We start from the raw sequence: 26,340 nt of genomic DNA on the forward strand, positions 1-26,340 counted from the left end.
GTAACATGTCAATGTGCGCAAATGGCTTGAGGCAACATAAACCTTTTCAAATGCAATCTCAGACCCTCTATGGTACGTATACCATAATGAGAATGAGACAAATATACAATAGCGTTTGTGTGTTATTGAAATTTTCAATAACACATAGGGCATACTGTTTCAAATGTGGCATTTATTAAAAGACTCACAAGATAGTAACCTACTATCATTCATTGCAAGCAAAAGCTATTGGCCTATAAATTATTTAATTTGCGTATTCTGCCGGGGGAGGGAGGGGGGGGCGTAGTAACGTCTCTCTCACTCACTCACTCACTCACTCACTCACTCTCTCTGTTTCAGTCCCTTTCTGTCCGTGTGCGAGTGTACGGCGCTTTAGAAGCCCAAATAGTTTTAAAAACAACGATATCTGGTGTTAAAACTAAACCGTGTGGGTAAACGCTTCATTTCGACGTTGTTGGGACCACGAAACTGAATCGACGACATCCATGGACACTCGGAAACGTCAACATGCCTTAGCCGGAGATGGAGAGCCGTCAGACGGCTTCCAGACGCCGCAGAAGAAGGTGTCCTCCTCCGCCTCCATCCCGCAGGACGCAGACTTCATGGGCTGGGGAGTGGACGACGTGCGCGACTACCTGTACCGCCAAGGGCTGCAGCCGGAGTCTGAGCAGTGGGAGAGCAAGTTCAGAGGTGTGTGTGTGTGTGTGTGTGTGTGTGTGTGTGTGTGTGTGTGTGTGTGTGTGTTCTGTCTGGTATCTGTTATTATAGTTAGGCCTGTCACAATTATTACATAATCGTCTTATTGCAATTATTTGATATAATCGCAATTGTTTTTTGCATAATCAATTCCATGTTATTATTTATTTACTTTTTTTTTTTTAAGGCAAAAATAGTGGAAATAGCAGATCTAAAGACCAATTATTTGTTTACCAACATTGAGACTGGATGCACAGGTGATTGTTTCACGCAATCAATTCTCAACCTGTTGTTTTGGAGTGCGCTGGTTTCAGCACACCCCAACCCCCTCTTGTGTGTTGGCTGGTGAGGCGCGTCCTAGCGAGACCTGATAGAATGGGTTTCATTGCGCGCATACTGGTTGCACGCATACTGGTTCTTATCAGTGTGACGTCGTCTGTTAAGGGGTCTATACTCCACTATTAATGCTTATTTTTAAGTATAAAGTAATTAAATGTATTATTTGTCATCATATCTGCCCTGTGCAACTTTTGTTTACGAAAGCTAAAAGCCAAACAGAAATGTATTTTTTGTTCATAATGTTCCATTCATTTTCAACGACAGAAACACAATTACATTGTTAATCGCAATTATTTGAGTGATAATTAATCGTCAACTTAAATTTGTAATCATGACAGCCCTAATGAGAGTTACTAGGTTAACGTTAGACTTGACTTAAAAACATTTCAGTTCAGTTGCATACAGTACTTTCATTTTAGCTCAGCCTCTGGCCTAACTGACTCGTTGGCGGTAGGCAGGGCAGGGAGTAGCCTTGCTTCTTGGACCAAGACTGACAGTTTGTCTGTAATCGATTATTCGACAATTTTGGGTATTATGCACAGTGGAAAAAGTAGGCTACTAAATTTTTTTTAATAAAAAAAAAAAATCAATACTGCAATGTAGAAAATACTCATCAAAATATACTTAAAGTACCAGAAGTAAAAGTAGCCATTGTGCAGAATTCATTTCACAAGTTTTCAAATTTCAAGTGGTAAATGTATGTTTTGTAATAATAATCCAAATCTACAAAGTAACTAGTTATTAAAGTTTTCTAATAATTGTAGAGGAGTTAAAAAATAAATAAATTAAATGCTCCAGTAAAGTAAATACCTCAAAATTGTACTTAAGTACAGTACTTGAGTAAATGTACTTAGTTACTTTGCACCACTACATCTAATCTAATTACTTTATACTTAAAAAAAACATTAATAGTGTAAATAGCCGATCTACAAGCTCAACACGCAACGTGTCGCAACGTACTTGTGTAAAAGTACTAAAGTATTGGCATCAAAATATACTTAAAGTACCAGAAGTAAAAGTAGCCATTGTGCAGAATTCATTTCACAAGTTTTCAAATGTATAAAATGCATACATTTTTTGTAAAATAGCTGATCTACTGTACAAGCCCACAAATGTTGTGATTGTAGATTTAAATCTAAAAAAGTTTAAATAGGGCTGAAGTGGTAAATGTATGTTTTGTAATAATAATCCAAATCTACAAAGTAAATGAGGCGCAGTTTACGGAGCTAGTTCAGGCCAGGCAACTCAGGGATTGGCCATCCGACCAGGTGACTAGTCACATGCATTTGTTCTCCTGGTCGGTGGGTTATAAGTATTGCTCTGCTACCTGTTCATTCTAGTTGCTCTCTTCTGCTTGGCTGTCGTGCCAACGCTGCTGCTGCGCTGTTGCTGAGATCTGCTGGATCTGCTGCTGAGATCTGCTGGATCTGCTGCTTGCTTGCTACGTATGCTGCTACCATGAATAGTCTCATCCCACCGCCTCCCCGGCATCCACCTGTAGGTTCTGTTTCTAGGTCCCCGTGGGGGTCTTTATTCACTCCCTGTAAATGCTATTTGGCATGTAACATTTATTAAAATGTTATTCTTACAGGGAGTGAATGGATTCAGAGTACTGACGCCAAACCATGCTTCTTTATGCTTCATATATCTATGCTCAAGCTTGCTTAATAAATATATATTCTAATCCAATCCAATTGTTGTCTGACTGAACTAGTAATTAAAGTTTTCTAATAATTGTAGAGGAGTTAAAAATACAACATTTGTCTCTCTCTGAGATGAAGTGGGGCAGAAGTTAGCCCCATTACGAACCTCTCACTCCGCTATAGCATCTTGTTGAAAACAAGATGCTGCATAAAGAGTAATAAAAATAGATTGCTGGTGTGGTGTTGTATAACGATAGTGATGTCTAGAGAAGTAGTTATACTCTAATTTTGCCACACATACAAAAACAAGTTGTCATGGTGGAGCATGTGCTGTAATATTTTATTCATTGAAGGAATGTTTCATTCTGCAAGAGCAAGCAGAGATAGTTGAGCCATAGTAACATGAATATTACTTTATTGGCTGTCACATGGGCAATCACATTTCACTTGCCGTGCCCTGTGTAGTACTTATGACAACACAAAACCTGACTGATGCATTAGACATAACTGTCTAACGTGGCAAAATCGTAGCCAACAGTCTAAACAACTATTTTACAACTATAGCCGATTCACTAGTCAACACACTGTTGGCCCAGTGCTACATTGTAGCGAGGCTCATATTGAGCGTTTTTATACAAAAAAGGGAGTTAAGCCTGAGGCCTTCTCCCATCAAGGTAATTAGAAAAGAACTAAGGTAGGGTCAGCCTGCATGCTGTCAATCAATCCAATCAATAAGTCAGTCAGTCTTCACTACACCACTGGCAGTGGTAGGTACTTATAAAACCAGTTGTGCTACTTGCCAGTTGTGCATGGACACTGAGTAATATCTAAATTACCTTTTTGCATTTCTCTGTCTGTTCAAACAGAGGAAAGAATCAATGGCGTGGCGCTTCGAAACCTCTCAGAAGAGCGCCTTGAGAAAATGAGCATGTAAGTATGTGTCCCGTATAGTTTGTTTGTTTTATGTTTTTCCTCATATTGAATGTGGTTGATAATATAGCTACTATGACTGTCAGATGCCAACAGTATGAGCTCTGAATCTGATGGTAATCTCACAGGTCCTTAATTTCTCTGTCTGTCTGTATGTCTCTCCCTCTGTCTGACTCTCTATAGCCCCCTTAGTGTGCGTCTATACATCCATCAGTGTCTCAGGAAGCTAACAGCAGAGCCTAACAAGGTAATGTGTTATGTGTGTCTTCTCAAAACTCTGAATTAGAAAGACAACTTTAAACGCTGTCAAGACAAAGAAACCAAACTGAGAGATGCCACGGCCAGTTTATGGGCCCAAATAGCAAATACCAGAAGACAAACAAGATACCTCAGTGCTTTTGGTCTCAACTGTGACTGGGTAGAATTATGACCTTATTGAACTGTGGACACGCAGCACCGGTCAACAAATGGCTATTATTGGTAGGAATGGTCAGTTTGTGTGTGGCCAAAACAAGTTGTTGACATGTTAGCAAGAGATCTTAGCAAGAGAGTTCTTTACTTTGTTGTATGAGAGGGGTTCAATTACATTATACAGTAATGTGTATAGGGCTGTCACGATCATGGCATTTTACTTGACAATTAAATTGTGTTTCTGTCGTCGAACATTATTGGAATATTATAAATGAAAATGACATTTCTGTTTGGCTTTTGTCCTTCGTAACCAAAGGTTGCACAGGGCAGATTATGACAAATAACCAGTGGTGGGTTTGAGAGCCATTTGACTTGTTTTCTAATTTGATGATGTCACCGCAGGGCGTCGTCAAGGCCAAGGTTGCCAATGTAACCAGGTCTGTAATCAAGGGCAGGTGTTGCTGATGGGAGGCAAACAGTTTTTTGACTGTGTTTAGGAGGGCTGTTGGTTTAGCCACCGTACGTTTAACTGTTTATGTTTAACTGTATTTATTATTTGTATGCTGGAGTGACAACCAATGTACAGAGAATAAAGCGTTTGTTTATGTACTTTACGGAAGATTTGGACTTCAGTCTTTTGAGCACACGTCGAAACAACCCTAGCTGTCGGCAACCAGTTTTTAGACTTTTGACACTACAGTGGGAAAAGTACTGAAATGTTTTACTTAAGTAAAAGTATCAATTCTGCAATGTAGAAGTACTCCGTTACAAGTGAAGTGGATATCTGTAGACTAGGATATTCTATCACCAGGTATATGGATGGAGGGAAAGACACTTAGTCCAGGCAGATCTTCAATCATCATCTGTTTATTTGCGTGCAGGTTACAGCATAGCACTTAGCAGGCAATCAGCTCTGTAGCCCTCATAGTTTAACTACTACCTCGCTCTCATCATCAGAACTCTCTCGCAGAAACCCCCCCCCCGTTGATATTACGACATGTCATATATATATTACTCTGACCTCCTCCCATCCTGAGAAGGGGCTCCCTCAAATCTGCTCAACATCTGGTTATTATCATCTGTTCTTTCTACTGTTGACTAACACCAAAACATGTTTGTTTTCCTTCGTTTCTGGGAAACCATATCTATTGATCATAATATTCTCTGGCCACTTTTCCTTCAATTTGACAGGCTCCCTTAGCTCTCCCTAAGGTCACTTTACCACAGATTTTTTTAGCTCTCCCAGCGTAGAGAAAGTCCCGGCTTTAAAGGATGTCAATACACCAGAGTGGGTTAACCTCCCCCCCAGAAAACTTGTAAACTAAAAGTTTTAGTTTACAAGTTTACTGGGGGAGGTTAACCCACTCTGGTGTATTGACATCCTTTAAAGCCGGGACATTCTCTACGCTGGTGGTTTGAGGTGATGGAAGAGCTTTGTGTTATGTCCTTGTTCTGTGTGTTTTTGTTCTGTGTTGTTGTTGGATTGTTGTTTGTGTTGTGCTTGAGGACCCTATTGAAAAGGAGATGCTGAATCCGGCTTATTCTCAAAAAAATAAAAACATTTCAAAATAAAAATACAAAAATCAGTGTTCTTGGTCCAAAGTTGCTGGTGTTGTATAACGTTACGTTAGTGATGTCTGGAGAAGTAGTTGTACCCTCATTTTGCCACACATACAAAAAAAAAGTTTTCACGTGGAGAATGTGCTGTAATATCGTGACTACTAATTGAAGCCGAGGCCGAATTGGGCCAAATCGCATGGATGAGCCCTGACAGCACATGGTTGGTGCTACAGACTCCAAATTTCGCACACAGATAGCTCAGACCTTTGCCTACGATCTTAGCTAGGCCTCGACCCGACCCGATATGCGGTTTTCCTGTTGAATCCCTGATCATAACCTCAAATTGAAAGTAGGCGCACCAGTCAAGCTGCTTAGAAACCTGCAATCAGGTCCTGACCGCACTCTCAAGAATGGCACCAGAATGGTGGTAATGCAAATGATGGACAGAGTCATTGAGTGTGAGATTGCAGTAGGCACAAACAGGGGTGAAACAATCTTCCTACCAAGAATACCTCACTATGACAGAGGTGAGCTTCCCTTCACCTTCATTAGACGACAGTTCCCTATCCGCTTAGCATTCTCTGTTACAATCAATAAGGGTCAGGGCCAAGAGAATGAACGAGTTGGCATCTACTTGCCTAAACCTGTGTTCGCTCATGGCCAACGCTGTAAAAGTTTTCATTGTGGATAATGACAAGGGCATTACTGACAACATTGTTTATAGCGAACTCCTTTAGGATAATGGGCATAAATGGACACAGACAGACACAGAGATCTCCATATACGGGCATAAAAGGGACACACCCAGACACATACAGAGATGTCCATATATCACAGACACAGATAGCTCCATATATGGGCATAAATGCACACACAGATGGGCATAAATGGACACAGGCAAACAGATGGCCAAAACGGGTCCTATGACAACAGGTATAATGGGGTTTGATTTAAAGGGTGGAGCATTCATTCCCTATTTACATCGTTCCTGTGTAGGCCGGTCCCCGACTAGACCCTCGGCAACCCGAAGGGCTAGACGCTCGGCCGCCCGAAACTAGAAAAAAACGCTGAGCGTTTTTTTCTAGTTTTATTTATTGAAGGAATGTTTCATTCTCCAAGAGAAAGCAGAGATAGTTGAGCCATAGTTACATGAACATTACTTTATTGGCTGTCACAGATTGCCAATCACATTTCACTTGCAGACAGTGCCCTGTGTAGTACTTAACACCAAAGCGTACAGTAGACATAAGGCAAAATCGTATCCAACAAACTGGAGGTAGCCAACAGTTTAAACGAAATTTTACAACTATAGACTATTCACTAGTCAACACACTGCCGGCCCACTGCTACAGCGAGGCTCATATTGAGCGTTTTTATAACAAATAAGGAAGTTAAGCCTGAGGCCTTCTCCCATAAGGAAGTAACCAGAGAGGAAGTGTTAAAAACCCTAAATCCTTCAACAGGTCACAATAACATCCCAGCCAGATTTTGACTCCTCACTTCCTGCATAACTCGCATAATAAACTTGTCCATCAACCAACGTCACTCCCCACAGAAATTTGAATCGGAGACAATAACCCCATTGTACAAAAAGGGAAGCAAATTACAACCAGGTAACTAGTAACTGCCGCCCTTTTTCCATCTTATGCACACTATCAAAGGTAATCAAAATACTCATATATGAACAGATATAAAATTTCACAACATCACACAAGTTACTGTATGAATTTCAATCCGGTTTCAGGAAATCACATTAAACAGACCTGAAACAAAACTGTCTACTATATCTTATGGATCATATAAAGAAATAAGTGGACATAGTAGGTACTGTGGCATAGTTATGCTTAATTTACAGACGGTATTTGACACTGTAAATCACAGTATTCTACATTGGGATAGCTTGACTTGTTTTATAATGTAATAATTTATATCTGCAAAGTAACTAGTAACTAAAGTTTTCAAATAATTGTAGTGGAGTAAATATTATTAACAATATTTGCCTCTGAGATGTAGTGGAGTAGAAGTAAAAGTACTGACATTTTGAAATACTTGAGTCCAGTAAAGTAAATACCTCAAAATTGTACAGTGCAGTGCAAGTACAGTACTTGAGTAAATGTACCTAGTTACTTTACACCACTACAAATAACACATATTTAATTACTTTATACTGAAAAATAAACATTAATAGTGGAAATAGCCGATCTACAAGCTCAAAACGCGTCGAATCACAGATATTTGATTATCTCAAATAATACCGATTATGTAATAATAGTGACAGGCCTAATAATGTGTAACACTTCTTCCACCATTTTGGTATTCCTTGTTGAGCACAACACTTCCAATTTCGTAATAAATATTTCTAAAAGGAATACTGTACTCATCTTGTTAATTTATCAGATTGTGAGAGTCTTAACTTAATTGTTTCTCTTATTCTCCGTCAGGTTTTTAATGACCCCATCCACGGGCACATTGAGTTGCACCCCGTTCTCATCAGGATCATTGACACACCCCAGTTCCAAAGACTTCGCAACATCAAGCAGCTGGGAGGGGCATACATGGTGTTCCCCGGAGCTTCCCACAATCGCTTTGAGCACAGCATAGGGTAGGGCAAACTGTTACCCAAACAGTGGGCCGGGACCCACTTGGATCGCGAGCAAAAAAGTTTGCGAACCACTGGGGTAGGGTATGACTGTATGTATTTCATATAGGTATCTATTGAGTACGTGCTGTGTACTGTGTACGTGAAGGAGAATCTTTATTTTTAGGCCAGACTTAACTGTGTGTGTGTGTGTGTGTGTGTGTGTGTGTGTGTGTGTGTGTGTGTGTGTGTGTGTGTGTGTGTGTGTGTGTGTGTGTGTGAGATCCCCAGGATCGAATAAAGCTGTTTATCACTTGCTGATATTGTGTTTGTGTGTGGCTGTTGCATTTAAAGTTTACTGTTATATCCGGAATGCAGAGGTTGTAAAACCATTTATTGTTATTCGCAGATCAAATTTAAAATGCAAATTAGGGAAAACTAGTCCATACCCGTGGGGGGATATGCGCACATGATCTGGCAACCCGGGAGCCAGCGAACACAAAAACTCTAATAAACAGCTGACAGTTGGGGAAAGTGAAAAACGTGCTTCGCTGTTCCGTGCACATGGTAATGGTCAATGGCTGTGTGTAAATGCAAATCAATTGCTCCAGCCACTGAGGAGTACCGGGCAGAAGAGATTTTGGCCTCACCACCCTCACACCACCCTCACAGAGCTTTGTAGAATTATAGTAGGAAGTGACGTGAAAAAAAGACAAAGCATATCATCATTCAGGAACAATAAAGCAGACCTTGTGTCGAAACGTTAATAAAGCCTTGACTGGAAGCTTATTTTAAATTTACAGTGTGCAGACTTTATTATTTCTTATATAATCATTCAGCTCCCCTTATTGATGTGAGATGTTGTCTTGTTAATGTGCTGTTGCAGGGTGGGGCACCTTGCAGGAATGCTGGTACAAGCTTTACATGAGAGGCAACCGGAGCTGCTCATCTCCCTGAGAGACATCCTTTGTGTACAGATTGCTGGACTCTGCCATGACTTGGGTAAGACCACACTGCAACTGCCATCCTCACACATAGAGGCTCATAAGGCTTTTAGACAAGGGGTCTAAGGGTCCTATTCAAGGACCACATGCCCGCCCCTACTACCGTTAAATAGGGAGAATTGGAGCTGCGCACCCCCTATATGTTATTCTAGCACCTGCTAGCACCTGCGCTCCCCGTCCCCCATTATGCCGACGCCGTTAGTTGCGCGTGGAGGTGTGCCCGTGGGCGTGTTGTTGCTATCTCCCCCACATTGCCATTCTCAACCCACACATGGGTACGGCTTGGGGAGGGGGGATAGTGGATTCTAAAAGCACCCGCCCGTTTCTCAAACCACCCGCCAAGTGCACACAGACACTGCAATGGCTTTGTGCGTTGGACCATGAGCCCTGTTGCCATGCCTTGAGAAATAAGCAACCGCATCTATGAAAACAAAAAGAAGCAACTATAAGGCCACATGAGCACTTCAAACTACTAACTAGAGCTTTCATATCCCCTAAATATTTTAGCCCGGCTTGACAAATAATTGACAAATTAGACCCAGCCCAGCCCGTCAGTCATTTTTCTAAAGAAGCTTAATTTCTGCATTAAATCTTGGTAATTCGTTAAGAACAGGAGTCATTCCACCCTATTCCAAAAGTCTATATTTTATTTAAAAAACAGCTTGGAGCAAATAGGGCTATATAAATATATACACTGCCCCATAACCATTTTAAGAATGATATTCGGTTATTATACGAAATATACTTTTATTTGAGATATTTTAGTTTTTTCCATATTGCTGTCTGCATGTCTTAATAAAATCATGCTTTCAGCAAGCAAAATAAGCAGTAGGCTACAAAACAGTTCGGATTACTTTGTTTGATGGGAAAGAGTTTTCGTTGCCACTGTCGCAAAAATTGCTTGCTCAGGGTGGGATTGTGGGTCTCTTCTCTACATGTAAAGTGTCTTGAGACAACTTGTTGTGATTTGACACTATAATAAAATTGAATTGAATTGACATCCAATGTTACCTCGTACTGCCGCTGCCTGCTCTTGTCATTTGAAGAAATAATCCAATTTGTCTGAAGATCCATTATATGTCATGTTGGTTTAAACTTTAAAGAGTGCTGCGCAGTGACAGAAAACAGCTGGCTGATTGATTGATTTGACCTACTTTTGCGCTTCTGCCCTGATGATTAATTATTTGGCAACAGCTGTGTAAGAGTATAAGTATAACTATTTTAAATGGCTTTCATATACTCTTGGAAAGCCGTTGCTTATTGGGACCACAATACGCTACAAATTAATTAATATATGAATTTATTTGGATAAAAAAAAACGTCGACCCGGCCCGGGTCGGGTCCCGTTGGGTTTGGGCTAAAATCTTAAGCACTTACATTTTTTATAAGATGATCGGATCATCTAGTGTGATTTTAATTTTGGCTGCTGTGTCGTTAAACCCATGCTGCGGGTGAATATTATATTATATATTATATATATTATATTATTATTATATTCCCCACGTAAACGCTACGTTCATGTTTACTGTTAAAGGTTCTCAATCTTTTCAGGCCATCGACCCCCCAAAATAACCATATTTGAACTGGGGACCCCCCCCATTTTGTTTGACTCGGTTCCACAGATAAATATTGTGAAAATAGTCGATCTACAAGCTCTCAAGGGTGGACGCGTTGAGAGCTTGTAGATCTGCTATTTTCAAATATTTTTCAAATACTTTTACTTTTGATACTTTATGTACATTTTGATGCCAATACTTTTGTACTTTTACTCAAGTCAATTTTGAATTCTGGACTTTTACTTGTAACAGAGTATTTCTATAATGCAGTATCGGTACTTTTACTTAAGTAAAGAATTTGAGTACTTTTTCCACCACTGCAGCACCGGTTTAAAAAAAAGAAAAAAGACGCACCGACATTCCATAGGTTAAATCAATGCATTTTGTCATCGCATCGCACACTGCTCTACACACTCACACAGACACAAGCACGCAGAGATTTAGCTATTTTATGGATAGATATAGGCTATTAGATGTCATTAATTTATTTACCGCAATATTTCACCCGCGGTTTATCCGATATTAATTAATAACTATATTTGATTGACCCGAACCCACCCAAACCGCGGATCGCAGCAATGTGTCTGGGTTTGAGAGGATATGATTGATGTAAACTTAAAGTGTAGCTCTGTTCGGGATTACTGAACAAAGGTGGATGATGAAAGATAACGGGGACAATATGGATGTATAAGTTAACTTTAACTGCGTCACTTCAGAGGAAACTATGGAGCAACTTCACACCCCTGTTTACACACCCCTGGAATCCATTAGAATGGTGGAAATAGAACAATAACAGCCAAAGTGAGTACATATAGACCTTTCCTAAAACTGTTCCATTTATTATACCCATGTGCTACTGTATGTCAGTGTACCACCGCCCAGCCCTGTGGTCGACCAGCTGGAGGTCCATGGGTGCCTGTAGGAGCGTCGTGGCAACATGATGTAATTAATTATTTGGGAGCAGCCGGTGTGTACCAATAGTATAAATATTTTAAATGGCTTTAAGTTTCATAATATTCCGGATCTGACTAATATGACACGCTTATTGTTAACACAATAGGCTACAAATTAATATAAAAATGTATTTGGATAAATAAAATAAAAAAGAAGGAAAAGAAGCCCAATGTGGCTTATAATAATCAGACTAGGCAACAGTGCAGAGGGGGAGATAGGCTAGAGCATATATTGGATCGGGGATGACGGCGGATGACGGCTAGCGCAGTCTTCTCTTAAAGGCAATGGCTTCTGGCACGGTGATTGGTTTTATCATTGTAACGCCCAAACCACACCTATGCATAATGTAACGGGGAGCGCAGGTGTTTTGCGGGGCGGGGGAGTACCACAGAATACCAAATTTTGCGGGGCAACGCCTCTTGCCTAGTCCGCACTCCGAAACTAGCGGTTTGCTCCAATTGGTCCTTGAATAGGACCCTAAGTCTTCAACAGGGGGCCCCTAGAGGGTCCTCAGAGTTACTACAGGGGGGCTGCCAAATCTTTTTTTGTGTGATAGGAACTTGTTTTCTTTACATTAACCACATGAACCCTAGAATCCCTACTCTTAGGGGGACATTAGCCAAAAATAGCAGATCTCCAAGCACAAAGCGGAGGCGCTGCGTTTAATCCAGGGGCGGACTGGCCATTTGGCGTACCGGGCAAATGCCCGGTGGGCCGCTGGGCCAGTGGGCCACTGGGCCCAAAAAAAAAAAAAAAAAAAAAAAAATTTTTTTTTTTTTTTGGAAAAAATATTTTCGCTCCCGTTTTAGGATTATTACGGTAATTTCCGGGTCGCGCGGCCCAATTATTAGTTACGTTAATGTTTGGGCTGGGATGCTTTCCAGTAGGGGCCTCAGTGCGGCTGCAGAGTTCATGTGCAGGGCTGGGCTGAAAGCCCCCCCCCCCCCCCCCCCCCCCCCGTTGACAAAACGGCCCGGGGGGTGGTGGGCCGCTTCGGACCAAAATGCCAGGGCTGAATTTTGGTCCCAGTCCGGCCCTGGTTTAATCTGCAACACAAAGTTTAAGTTGCAACACAATTTTGTTCAATATGTATAGGGGGTCCCTGCTTTATCTCTCTCTCTCAGCTAAGTGGTCCTTGGCCTGAAAAACGTTTAGTGTTAACCAATTAAACCCTATTTACTTAATTGGCCGGGGTCCCCAGGATATCCATACTAAGTCCCCTCCTTTTTCCCTCCACACCAAACCTCTTAGCTGAAAATAGGTGTTCTACCCGTTGTGAGCTTGTAGATCGGCTGTTTTCGACAGATGTTCTCCTGTGACATGCCCAGAATGTGGGACAGCTATGAGGTTAATTGAAGAGTGTGGTTGAAGTGCAAAATCAACTTTACCAAAAAACTGAAGTCAACATTCCGCTTGCAATTAAATAAAAAACATCTCTCCTTATTCACCTGTTTCCTAGGCTGTGTGTTTTCCACTTCCTGTCGATTTCATTGGATATCATTGGTCATCTGACCAGTTTCAATGGATTTCATTGGATCAAATCGACAGGAAATGGAGAACACACAGCCTAGGAAACCGGTGAACATATTCACACGGCGGCCATTTTGGAATTTAACATTGAAAGTGCCACCCTGTTGCCGTGGCAACCTGGGTGGCACTTCATTGACTTAATAGCAACATGGCCGCCGTGTGAATATCGTCTATTCTTCCATATGCAGGACATGGTCCTTTCAGCCACATGTTTGATAGGAAGTTCATCCCCGAGGCGCGACCAGGATGTAATTGGAAGGTAAGAAATGACCCCAGTACGACTCATTTTATTGTTACGGGTTGCCTCATTTCATTAATGTATTTACCCGTTTCGTTTTCAATACAGTCAAAGAACGAAAATGGAGCATCGTAGTAGTTAAGACCGGCAAACTGGCCCCACGCTTTATCAATCAAGCCTACTTGGTTTTAAAATTGAAGATTACTAAAGTAAGAAGACAGTTTTTCATATATTTGTTTTATATGTGACAACTCTGTGCACGCCGCACACAATAGGAGGCTTCAATGGTCGCATTAACTTACTGCCCGTCCTCATGAAAACGGACCATGCAGTCATTACAGATGACACAAATACATTTTCGCCATTCGACATGCCGGAAACAAAAACATAATTTTCCCATTCTGCTATCTTCTGTATTGTCGTCTCTATCCCAAACTCATTCCAATATACTAAAATTTCGTCTCTCGTTAGAAGAGGGACATGTAGACGGGTAAAACCAGGCTAGTAGGCAACGCAGCTGCAGCTAATAACATTTTATGATGCATGTCAGATTTAGGTGCGACCAAAACCATGGGTGTGCAAATGTGCAAGCATAGACATAGACAGTATTGTCAACATTTTGATATGTTTGTCTGGGCGTCTCCTACATGTTCAGCATTTCTCGCTGCCACTACTGTCATGTCCCTCCACCTCCCCAGCCTCCTCCTGTAGTACAGGTGTAAAAGAGTACAGTAAGGGAGATTTGTTCTTAGTTGCACAAATCAGGCATTATGCTTGACTCTTGAGGTGTGAATAGAGGACACGGAAAGGAACACGGAACAAAAATAACAGGAAGACACAGTGAAATCAAGTAAACAAAGTCCAAAAATTGGCAATGGATACTGTAGATGTCAGTATGGAATGCAGAAATGCTTCTTGTGCATGTGGAAAACATATCCAGCATATAAAAACCCATCATGTTTACAGTATATTAAATCACAGTGTCATGTGCATGGTTAAAGTGACATAGTTAAAACAGAGAATTAATATATTTTAGGTTCTGCCCTTGAGTAGGCCTGTCACAATTATTACATAATCGTCTAATGGCAATTATTTGAGATAATTGCAATTATTTAAAAAAATGCATAATCGTTTCCATGTTGAAAAATGTTCATACATTTTCAAATATAAAAAAATCACCAAAGATTTGTGATGCGCCACTTTCCAGTTATACAGTATGTATATTTATGTTTCTGTCATACCTGTGTGTGTGTCTTACAGCATGAGACTGCGTCCCTGGACATGTTTGACTACCTGGTGAGTGACAATCGCCTGAAGTCGGTGATGGAACGTCATGGCCTGTTGCCGGACGACCTAATTTTCATCAGGGAGCAAATCGCCGGACACCCCCTCGACACCTCTGCCTCTCTCAGCCAGGGGGCGCCGGTCAGTCATACAGTAATAACTATACCCTGCCACAGACACAATGCATGGATAATTCTCAGTCTCCACGACTGATTTCTGTCATTTGGAATCCAGAGAGTCCAACGTGTCTTTCTCTTTGCTGACGCTTGGCCTTCTCTAAAGCAGTGGTTCTCAAGCTTTTTCGTGCCAAGGACCAAATTGATATATATTTGGTGGCGGCAGAAACCCATCTGAAAATGTTTTGTGCCAGGGACCCCTAAAAAAATGTTATTAATTTTTCTTTCAAAAATAGCAGATGTACAAGCTCGCAGCATGGCACTAAGTGACACGCTGTGAGTTTGTACATCTGCTATTTTTAAATAGCCATGGTAATACATTTAGCTGGGGATCCCTGGAATGACCCATGGGGTCCCCGGACCTCACTTTGAGAACCACTGCTCTAAAGGATGATGCGACCAAGTACAAATCAGACATAACCCTCATCCATGTGTCTGGTAAAGTCGAGCCGCACTACAGTAGTAATAGATTTGAAAGTCATTTTAACATTAAAGAGTATTTGAATTGGTCAAACTAGTAATAGAATACATGTTCTTCCATAAAGGTTAAACCCTTAATCTGTGATTTCTTCAACCTGTTGGTTGTATGTGGAACAGCAGCAACACAAACGATAATAGAACGATAATAACATAATCATTTTACATATTGTGCTAATTGTTTAGGAAACAGCGCTAGCGTGGCGGCCTTCTTTCATGCCATTTCACAAATCCCAGATTGACCTAACAAAACAGTCATGAGATTTTATTTTGGTTTAATCCCTACAGAATGAGAATCTTGACCCTTGGCTTTACAAAGGTCGACCAAAAGAGAAGTCTTTCCTGTACGAGATCGTGGCCAACAAACGGAACGGCATCGATGTGGACAAGTGGGACTACTTTGCCAGGTAGGATTCTTTTTGTCCTCTTTGTCCACCGGTGTTGTGGTGGAAGGACGAACGGCAACATCGATTCGATATTCTTTTGATTTGTATTATGCCTTCATTTATGTGATTTCTATTGTCCTCGTCTGTTCTCAGGGACTGCTACCACCTTGGCATCCAAAATACCTTTGACTATCGCCGCTTCCTCAAGTTTGCCCGGGTGTGCGAGTGGGAAGGAGAGAAGCAGATCTGCACTAGATACAAGGTCCTGACCATGCAGCACTTTCACTTTTTGATTCATAACAATAACCCATTCTGACGGTTGGGTAACAAAACTGTATTTGTGAAAGAGATAGTTCAATCAGAAACACTCTCGTCTTAGTAGATAAAGAACCATTTATTGCCACAAATGGAATACAGTTAAGCTTGGTGTTAAAGCTCCGCTCTTGGGAGAATATTCACTGAATTTTGTCGAAGCAGCCTGCTAAGCATATATTCAGAGAATGCTTAAGCAAATCCCCCATAGGGATACAATGTCAACAATAAGCAGTACATTGACATATTAGTTAGAATTAGCAGATATACATGATAAACGCAAGTATTTGAGCCTATGCAAGACTCTAAACAAAGCAGATATACATGACTAGAGGTCCGGGGCGCCCTACGGGCACCCGGCCCCCTAGCCGCGCACGGGGCTCTAGGGCTGTGAGGGTGCGCTTATTTTGGGGTACCGAAATGGTGGGATTTTCCAAAAGTAAAAAAAAAAAAATGTATATATTTCTTTTTTACGTGGGGGTCCGCGGACCCCCTGGGAGTGTTGGGACCCCCGGGGACCCCCCTGGAACATGGCGTACCCCTTCGGCGTTTTTTTTTTTTTCATGAACGTCCTTGCTTGTTTCTGTCGCTTGTTTTTTAAAACCTGGCATCCCGACTGGCATCCCAACTCAACGCACTGTTGTTGTTTTGCACGCTCGCGCTAATGAAACACTAAACGGAGAAGCTTGTGTTTGTGAGGTTGAGCGTGAATGTATTTGCATTGTAGTCACCTGAATTGAGCGTGGAAGCAGAAGACACGGTGAAGGGGAGGTCAAGGAGGCGCTTCTGTTGTTGTTCTTCTGGCGACGCAGACACGCAGAGGGCTGCTGAGTTTCAATGGCGGCCGCTCGTGTTGTTTCGGCGAAACCCGTCGGCGTTCGGTGTCGGTGGTGCGCACGGTAAACGGTACGAAACTGTTGCACCTTCCGTTTTGTCTGTAATGTGGTGAGTGGAATAAATGATGTTGCGAGGTGGAAACTGTGTAGTGAGCAATGAGATGTGCCCTACGCCACCCGTAAATTCAGCGCGTCCGCCGTGGCTACTGTGTTGGCGAGATGTGGTGTCGGTGTTGTGTTTACTCGATTACAGAGATGTGGCTATAGCGTCAGCGGCTCGCGGAAGTCACTCCTCGATTATATAAGTAGATAACCACAAGTATTTGAGCCTAAGCCAGACTCTAGACAAAGCAGATATACATGATAATCACAAGTATTTGAGCCTATGCCAGACTCTAATCAAAAGGTGGAGGCTGGGGTGGAGGAGGAGCTAGCAAAATGCATTGGTTCAGCAACCAAGAAAGACCTAGAGAATATGAAGCCGTATTTAAAGGATCCTCTTTGCTCATGCGTGAGCTGTGATTGGATAATGAGTGTGTGACGTAATGACCAGCTGAGCTGTGAATGGGGAATAGAAAGCTGATGTTCACATCAGCTGACTGACCGCTGGTTACAGCTTTGGCGTGCACGACTTCCGTGTCCTGCATGAACTAACGCTATGCTTCATTTATTCTCGTTCTTGTGTCCAATTGTGTTGTAAATGTTGATAGATTTTACCCAAAAAAATGTCTCTTATAACATTTTGGTGAGAAATAAGCTATGCAGCTAGTTAATTTCACATTTACAATGGCGTGTCAACAATATTCACAGTTCGGACCTTCCCTGCGTTTGCATAGCAACTTCCTTCTTTGTGCAGGCAGCAGTGGCCTTCGTTCTTGTGGCATTTATTCTTGTAGTAAATTGTTATTAAAAACTGTTTAATTGGGATATGTCTGTGATGTTCACATTGCCATATTTGCAAAGCGTTTTATAAATGCAAGGCAGTGGTTTGCTGTGATTTTAGAACTGCTAAGGTGAATTGTTAGGCTTGAAGTGGAGCGGCTTGGCTGTTCTAGTCTGACGTCACTTTAAAGCATGGCCTCTTGGGTCTTATAACTTGAATGAATTATTTTCAACAGGAGGTATTTAATCTGTACAACCTGTTCCACACCAGAAACTGCCTCCACAGAGGAGCGTACCAGCACCCAGTGGGAAACATCATCGAGACCATGTAAGTACTCACTGCAAGCAAAGGTTGTTATAGGTTTTTGCACATCTACTTTTGTTTTATTTAACCACTTAAAACCTTGACCGGATTCCCAAGGGCTCTACACTAAATATCTTCAAAGAAAATAGCTACAAGCGATCTACAAGCTCACAACGTATCACGTTGGAACGCGACGTGAGCTTGCAGATGTGCTATTTTCGGTCAATGCTAGGTTTTAAGTGGTTAACTCTAATAACTTTGCCTGCACACTGGCACCTTGATAACACCATTGGTTTAGTCTCGTACGGTATGTTTTGTCGCCATCGGTGAGTGATTCCCATGTTATGCAATCCACAGAAAAATAGAATGAAAACAATAATAGACAATGTGCTTTTCTGGTGTGGTTGTGCAGGATTACAGAGGCCTTAATAAAAGCAGACCCACACATCCAGATAATAGGCTCAGGGAAGAGGACGTTTAAGCTCTCCACAGCCATCGACGACATGGAGGCCTACACCAAGCTGACTGGTGAGTAGAGGCCATCTGTACTGTGAGGCTCATGTTTGTAGAACACCATGAAATACAACACATTGGTTGCCGTGATAAACCTGCCTCGTCTGAGCCACTTGTGGTAAATGTCAAATCACATGCCACATCTTTGCCTGTACTTGTGCAATGAAATAAATGGTTTGTTATTCAGTCAAGTTATTCAATCACCTGATTTCATTACTGTAATGTTTCTAAGCCTAACCCTGACAGCCAAAGCTGTCAACGGATAAGGGAGGTGTTCCAACACATTCATAATTTCAACACAAACCATAACCTACACACACACACACACACACACACACACACACACACACACACACACACACACACACACACACACACACACACACACACACACACACACACACACACACACACAAAAAGTTTGAATATGGAGATAGGAGGTTTCTGCCCGACAGCAACGATATGTAGCTAAAATCCAAAATGACACTGATGCTTGGATTGAATGGGTTAAGAGTGTGACAACAAAGTGGAAATAATAATAATGATAATGAAAAATAATGATGGCAGACTTAATTGGCAGTGTGACTGCCAATTAAGTGTGATTTCTGTTAGCCGTTTTACACAGATAATGTCACGGTTTGAACCCGACAAGACGGGCTGGACCCAAGTGCAGGACACAAACACGGTTGGATGATAGAGAAACTGGGTTTTACTAGGAAATAATGCACAACAGAGATACTTCTCACAGACAGAGGAAAAACACGCAAACATACACGGCACTGGCAAACACAATGCAACAGGGAATTATAATCGCACACGAGGCACCGGCTGGAAAGTCTTAATAAAGGAACAAAAGTCATTAGCCTCAAGGGCCGCGGGCGTGCCACGGGTTCAAAGCCTCATCAAGGAGAACATAGTTAGTGAAGAGGGTGGGGGGGGGGACCCGTCACGTGACAGATAAATGGAAACAATTCAATGATTATGCAAAATAATTGCAATCAGGTGATTATGTAATAAATTGTGACAGCCCAAGTTGATTAGCAGTTTTGCGTTACATAGCGTAAGTCAAGTCAACAGAGGCGATGACCTCTGTTATCTTGGGTCTGACCTTTGTGCTCCTCTGTGCCTGGTGTGTCCATGTTGTAGATCACGTGTTCGAGCGGATCCTCTACTCGTCCAATCCGAAGCTGGCAGAGGCCAGCGAAATACTGTCCAACATTGTTCGCAGATGTCTCTACAAGTGTGTGGGTCAAACCCAAAAAGAGAAACCTGAGAAACCTGAGAAACCAGAGGAACCCATCAAAGTCACTAAGGTGTGTGTGCTCTTTCATTTACCTACTGTATATATTTAACACATTCCCTGCCATTTGCGGAGATTTCCGTCAATAAAAAAAAAAAGAAAATACGCTAGAGGGCGCTCTTCCGCAACCTATTAATGATCCCTTGACTGCAAGAGAAGGAATAGACGGACATGACGTCATCCCAAAAAGATTAACTTCCGTCCACTCCTGACTATGGGATTTAGAAAAACACAGTAGCTCAGGCTTTTTTTTTAAATGAAAATGAGCCATATTCAACGGCCGATAACAACAGAATTGCATTGCATTTTGAGCTTGTCGATCTGCTATTTTTGCTATTTTGGAAGATTTTGAAACTGTGAAACTTTCACCTTCAATGACATGCCCAAAATCCGGTACACCTGATTGAAAGTGTTTTACTGTACTTTCGTGCTGTTTACATTTTTGACGAATAAAGTATTCAATCAAGCGGTTCTCTTATCCTTCTCTCTTGCTCCATAAGGAGCTGTGTAAGCAATGGGCAAAGGAAATAGCCATAGTCAAGCCTAAGCAGCCGTCTGACTCTGGACACGAGGATGTTGAGCTGCAGCCAGAGGACCTGGAGATCCATGTGAGTATCTAGTCCAGTGATTGTCAACACCCCTAGTGTTAATTTAACTCTGACCCCATGTTGAAAACCAGTGTTCCATCTAGCCCAGTCGTTCCCAAACCTTTTAGCTTCCCAAAGGAGACATTTTGATGTTGCCCCAGGCCTCAACTTAGTGAAAGTAGGCTAAAATCTACAAGCTTGTGAGTTTGTAGATCTTTTTTTTAATAATAAAACAAAATGTAGCAAAGGAGAGAGAAAAATGGATATTTACTCACAACCCATAAAAATGGGTCTACGGCCCAAACATGGGTCCCGACCCAGTGTTTGAGAACCAGTGATCTAGTCACCTAACCAGCTTTATTTGTCCTGGGCGAGGGGATTGATTGAAATAGGGATACTATAACCCCTACAGCAAGGGTTCCCAAACTTTTAAGGTCATTACACACCGGCGATTATGCGAATATACGCAAAATTCGGACTTGTTCCGTATAAATAAAAGACGCTTTTTCGCTTCCCTTTTTCGCTCCGTGGAAGCTTGCATTGACTTTGTAAGGTTTTAAAATAAAACGTATAATTCGCATGAAAGAATCGCCCCCGGTGTGTAAGGACCTTTACATTTCAGGGACCCCCACAAGGAACCCTGAGGGTCCCTGGACCCCACTCTGAGAACCACTGTCCTAGAGTAATAAGACGGGTAGTTGACTGATCAATAAAAAAAAATGCCCACCACATGCTGAACTGTCACTATGAGCTACCAGAGCGTTAAGAAGGCTGGAGATGCCATGTGAAATATTTATTGGTCACTCAAATATTGGGAAGCAATTTTTGTCTGGTGTTCTTGCTCAAGATGTTTTTTTAATATGCTCTTATATGTTTAGCCTATTTAACCAGCCTTTTCTCTCACCGTTTCTTAGGTGATTAACTTCAACTATGGGATGAAAGAGAAGGACCCCATCAGTAAAATGCGCTTCTACTCCAAGGTCGACCCCACCAAAGCCATCGAAATCCGCAAGGATCAGGTCAGACTTCAACACAACTTCAATTGAGTTCTTTGAAAAAAGCGTTTGCATTTAATGCCTTCTTAACGGCATTGATTGGAAGTTGTACCACTTGTGTTCCCCTTGTTATTGTTCTAATTGGTTCCTGTACCCCACTGTATCTATTATTTAAGGTGTCTAAGATGCTGCCTGAGCACTTTGCAGAGCAGATCATCAGAGTCTATTATAAGAAGATTGATGATGAGCAGTCCCCGGAGGCTACCAAGAAGCATGAGCAGTGCCTGGAGGCTGCCAGGAAGCACTTTGTCCAGTGGTGTATAATCAACAACTTCTGCAAACCTCAGGTATACAGAGAACACTCTCTAATATCTGACCAATGCCACTTTCTCAAATGAAGTAGGGATGTTGGATATTGGCTTTTCTACCGATAACCGATATTGTCCAACTCCTAATTTCCGATACCGATATCAACCGATACCGATATATGCGATACCGATGTATTTTCACCAAAAGTCAACTAATTGTCAGGTAACATCACATATCTAATAAGATAAAATAGCTATAATATCAATATAATATCTAATAAATCTAATATAATACAGTGATGTTAGGTTTTCAATAAAGTGAGTCCCGGGACTCACTGGTGGTCATTTGAATGAGTCCCACTAATCTTAGATTAGATGTTGGCCTGATATTGACAGTGCAGAAGCATCATTGCCTTGATGCCTATAACATTAACGAGCGTCAAGCGAGCGTCAGCTGGACACAGACACACCTGCCCTCTGCAGCACTCCAATTTGAAAGTGACTGGAGTCTCATTTCTCTGCAAAGGCCCTTGAATATGATGGAATATGATTAAGGATTACTGTGATTATGGTAAGCTCACATTTCATATCACACACACCATACAGTTAGAACTCCTGTAACGTAAAAAAAAAAAAAATTTCAGAGAACAATGGTCTCTATATACAGCAAAGTGCGTACTGCAGAGGGAAGCGTCTACTGCAGTAGTAAAGCGAGTTTGTTTGATCAGTGAATATTTCCAACTGGAACGCAAATAAAAAGCAGAATGATTGAACATTCTCTCCAAACACCTTGGGAAGAGACTCCACCCGTCGTCAATAGAAGCGTCATCAACACGTCCACACGCTGAATGTAAATTCACCGGACAATCACTGCGTCCATTCACACATAGGGTGGTTTGAGCCAGAGTCCAACACGGGTCCAATTTTGACAACCCGCACCCGCCCCGCCCGTCAATAATCAGATCCGTAGACCGACCCGTCACCCGTGATTATATCAAAATACAAACCAGACCCGCCCTGCCCGTCAAATAATGTAACCCGTTGATTGTTACATGCAGTAAATAGCCTACAGGCAGTCACTCAATTTAGAGCACCGGCGTGCTCTATGCTGGCGTTCTGTGTTAAGTTACACAAGTGACGTTGTTTGGGCGGAAACAGTGCTCTCTGATTTTCACTATAAAATGTTACCCACTCGCGTTTAGTTCAGTACCGCCCGTACCCGTACCTGTGAACTATATTTGTCACCCGTCAAACGTGGGTACCCGTCGGGTACCTGGCCCGTTGCAAGACTCTGGTTTGAGCCTAATCGGACATTACCCGGACTTAAGTTAAGGGTCCTGCCAGCATAAAGTCTGGAAAACTGCCATAATACGGTGCATGTCTGAGTGGCTCAAGGTAGGGTGCCATTTGTGTGTACACTATTGTTTTTGGTGGGTTCCTAAAGGCAATAATTAAGATGGGCTGGTGATACCTAGCTGCATCTGCATAGGGCAGCCATATGTTAATACGGATACAAATTCTCAGTCGCTACAACTGATTACCGTTATTTGGATTCCATAACACGGCTGCTCTGCACCATATGACTGGTAAAGTCAAGCCTCGCAGTAATAATAGACATTTTATTTTAAGATGAAAGAGCATGTGAATTGGTCAAACTATCAACTATCAAACTACTAGTAATACTACTTGCAATAGAATGTTCTGAAGGATCTTCCATAAACCCTAATGTCTCATATATTTCATACAAGCAAAGGTTAAAAAATCCTCAATCTGTGCTTTCAACTGATTATATGTATATAACGGCAGTGAACATACTGTAGGTATAGAACGATGATTCCAAAACCATCATTTTTCATATTGTGCTGATAATAGTTTAGGAAACAGAATCCTACTGTGGGGTCTTCTTTCTTGCTATTTCACAAATTGCAGATTGAGACTTTGTCACTGATTTTGACATAGTCTTGAGATTTTCTTTTTTTCTTTAGTCCCTGTGTTAATACCGTATGTCCTTCAGTTCATGTTGAATTGTGTTTCATTCAACATTTAAACCATGTAATCAACACCACGTAATCCAGCCACATTACACAACACATTACATGCAATTCATTAATTAACTATTAAATAAACTTGATAATGTCCTTTCTGTGTTTGGTACATGCAGGACGGAGATGTAACCGCGCCCGAGCTCACCCCTCTGAAAAAGAGCTGGGCGAACAGGGAGAGCGGGCAGGGGAAGGCCAAAACCAACCTAGCAAGCAAGTTCAAGTGAGAGAACCAGGGCAAGCGTCCCACTCACACACCCCCCCTACCCTACCCCATCCGCTATTGAAGCTGTTGTCACTTTGATGTATTTGATGTTGTCACTTTGAAGTCTATTTGTCTACCAGTAGAGGGAGTTGGTGAGCAGTATGAGGAAAGAGAATCATGTGTGCTATTTTGAAGTGTGAATCGCTTTTTTTACTGAAAAAAATATTTAGCTTTCTTTACTCCCTAAAACAAAACAAAAATATATTTGTCACCCTAATCAGAGAAGTGCCTTCTTTAAAATAAAGCTGGTGAGGAATGCACAGGTACAATAGGGCCTGTACAAAAAAATAAGTGTCTAATTCCAAGGATTTTGCTGTCTAATTGTATGTATTTTTTATATCATTTTAAATTGAGGATTATTACGGTGGCATTTAATTTGTCCCCATGGGTTAATTCATTATAGGTCAAAGTTACTCCAGACAATCTTAGCTGAACGACTGTATATTTCATTCAGTGCAATGTATTTTTTTAAGGGCGCATATATATATACATACATGCATACTAGTGATGCGCGGGCCGACCCGTTACCCGCAGGTCCCACGGGTCAACCCGTGGGGCGGGCGGACGAGTCAAGATTTTAGAGGCAATTATGCGGGCTGCGGGTGTAGCGGGTAGATACCACTCTCACACGCAAAAAAAAGAAATCACATGCTCTTGTTTTGTCTTTATTCCTACTAAGAATAAGAAAAATAACAATAAAACAGTTTGAATACACTTGGGGTATATACTTGAGGATAGATTGTTTAAGAATACTCGATGTTGTCGAGGGGAAAGGCTTCCAGAAATCAGAATACACACCGCGCCCTGTCGTCAAACAATGACAGCGCGCCGAGAAAGAATGTGCGCTGAGGTAACCGGAACGATTTTCCCAAAACACACTCGCCCCCATTTTTTACTGAGGTTATGTGTAGGAGTACCTGGTCCCAGGTCGCCGGATTTGATGGTTGGTTTTAGGGCGAGGACCTCGCTGAGGTTACCAAAGTAAGATGTAAGATGTTATAAAAGTTTATATGAGGCCATATAGCTATATATTGCTGAACGTGTTGTGTTTGTTACTATTATTATTTGGCATCGGGACCGAGAGCTCAGTCTGACATTATTCTATTTGCCTCGTTAGTTAGGCTGCTGTAGCCTACGGATTAAACGAGTGTTCTGTGTTTAATAAACACATGTTTGCAAAATAAAGTCTAATTTTTATTATCATTAGGGCTTTGATGCAAATTCTAAACATGATGGGTAAAGCTGCAGAAGTTGTGGCGCTTAAAGGAAAGCTCAATTTGGCTCTCCACTTAACTGCTGCGTAGCTAAATAAATTAATGAAAGAAAAATCGATCGACACATGCCCTCGACACGTCCACTCGCAAAATATGAGTCATTTCTCATCCCTAATTTAGCACATGACAATATTGTGCTACTGTAGACATTTAAAGCGACTTTGGGTACTTAAAAGAGTGCTATATAAACCTGAGCCATTATGATGATGATGATTTATAATATATTGTTGATTTATATATTGTTGTTTTGCGGGATGGGTTGGGGCGGGTTAGGTTATGTGGCGGGGCGGGTTATGAAAAAAACGACCCGCGCATCACAAATGCATACGTAATATTTTCAGGGTATTGTTTCATTCAGCTCGTTGGCTGCAGCTCTTTTTTAAAAGCTTTTATTACATAACTATAACGCTTTCTAAAAGTTGTGACAAGGATTCAGCGGCCGGCAGTGGTCATATTTGTTCATGTGCACGTACTTCATGGTAAGGAGTGTCGGAGCATTTTACGCTTGGGTTGAGTATCTCATTGTGATTTGTGGATTTATCAGTGGATTTGCTTTATTACGGGTTTTGTGGACGATTTACTTTGACATTATTACATTTTGTATTGGTTTGTTGTGTTTCTGATTGTTGTGTGAAGCTTTAATTTGTCCATGGTGTTCAGCCCAACTGGACCATTGCTCTTCCTCTGGCTTTATTTGGCTCAAAATATATAGTATATCGTACAAGAGATGGGGGGGGGCGCTGTTAATCTAAGCTGCTAATCTCCTAAAACATTGTCTAAATGCAAACTGCACATGAGGTTTACCTTTTTATGAAAGAAAATATTTGTTTGAGGAATTGTAAAGGAAAACCTGTTTGAGGTTATTGGGAACCCCTCTGGAGGTTATTCCTGTTAAAAGACTGAAAAGACATTGTGATTGTTGCCCACAAGTTTAGAAATAAAATAAAGTTATCTTTCCCA

General features: G+C 41.6%; 1 protein-coding gene across 1 annotated transcript; it reads left to right on the forward strand.

The window, feature by feature from the left end:
- Positions 1 to 326: 326 nt before the first annotated feature.
- Positions 327 to 26,340, forward strand: LOC311053782 (deoxynucleoside triphosphate triphosphohydrolase SAMHD1-like). The gene is made up of 16 exons (XM_084069468.1): positions 327 to 690; positions 3,545 to 3,608; positions 3,792 to 3,855; positions 8,021 to 8,181; positions 9,044 to 9,159; positions 13,390 to 13,460; positions 14,700 to 14,864; positions 15,665 to 15,783; positions 15,916 to 16,024; positions 18,029 to 18,120; positions 18,509 to 18,624; positions 19,756 to 19,922; positions 20,410 to 20,517; positions 21,411 to 21,515; positions 21,668 to 21,838; positions 23,961 to 26,340. Exons 1-16 carry the CDS (start codon positions 486 to 488, stop codon positions 24,066 to 24,068), a joined length of 1,941 nt encoding a protein of 646 aa, XP_083925594.1. The 5' UTR covers positions 327 to 485; the 3' UTR covers positions 24,069 to 26,340.

This window comes from Gymnoscopelus microlampas (genome assembly GCF_963454915.1).
Source record: "Gymnoscopelus microlampas genome assembly, chromosome: 10".
NCBI lineage: Eukaryota > Metazoa > Chordata > Actinopteri > Myctophiformes > Myctophidae > Gymnoscopelus > Gymnoscopelus microlampas.

Bases quoted from the DNA above. Each gene is read 5' to 3' on its own strand.
- LOC311053782 (XM_084069468.1), top strand. From the start codon at position 486: ATGGACACTCGGAAACGTCAACATGCCTTAGCCGGAGATGGAGAGCCG. The intron at 18,121-18,508 runs GTAAGTACTCAC...GTGGTTGTGCAG, and splicing joins GGAAACATCATCGAGACCAT to GATTACAGAGGCCTTAATAA. The intron at 19,923-20,409 runs GTGTGTGTGCTC...TTGCTCCATAAG, and splicing joins AACCCATCAAAGTCACTAAG to GAGCTGTGTAAGCAATGGGC.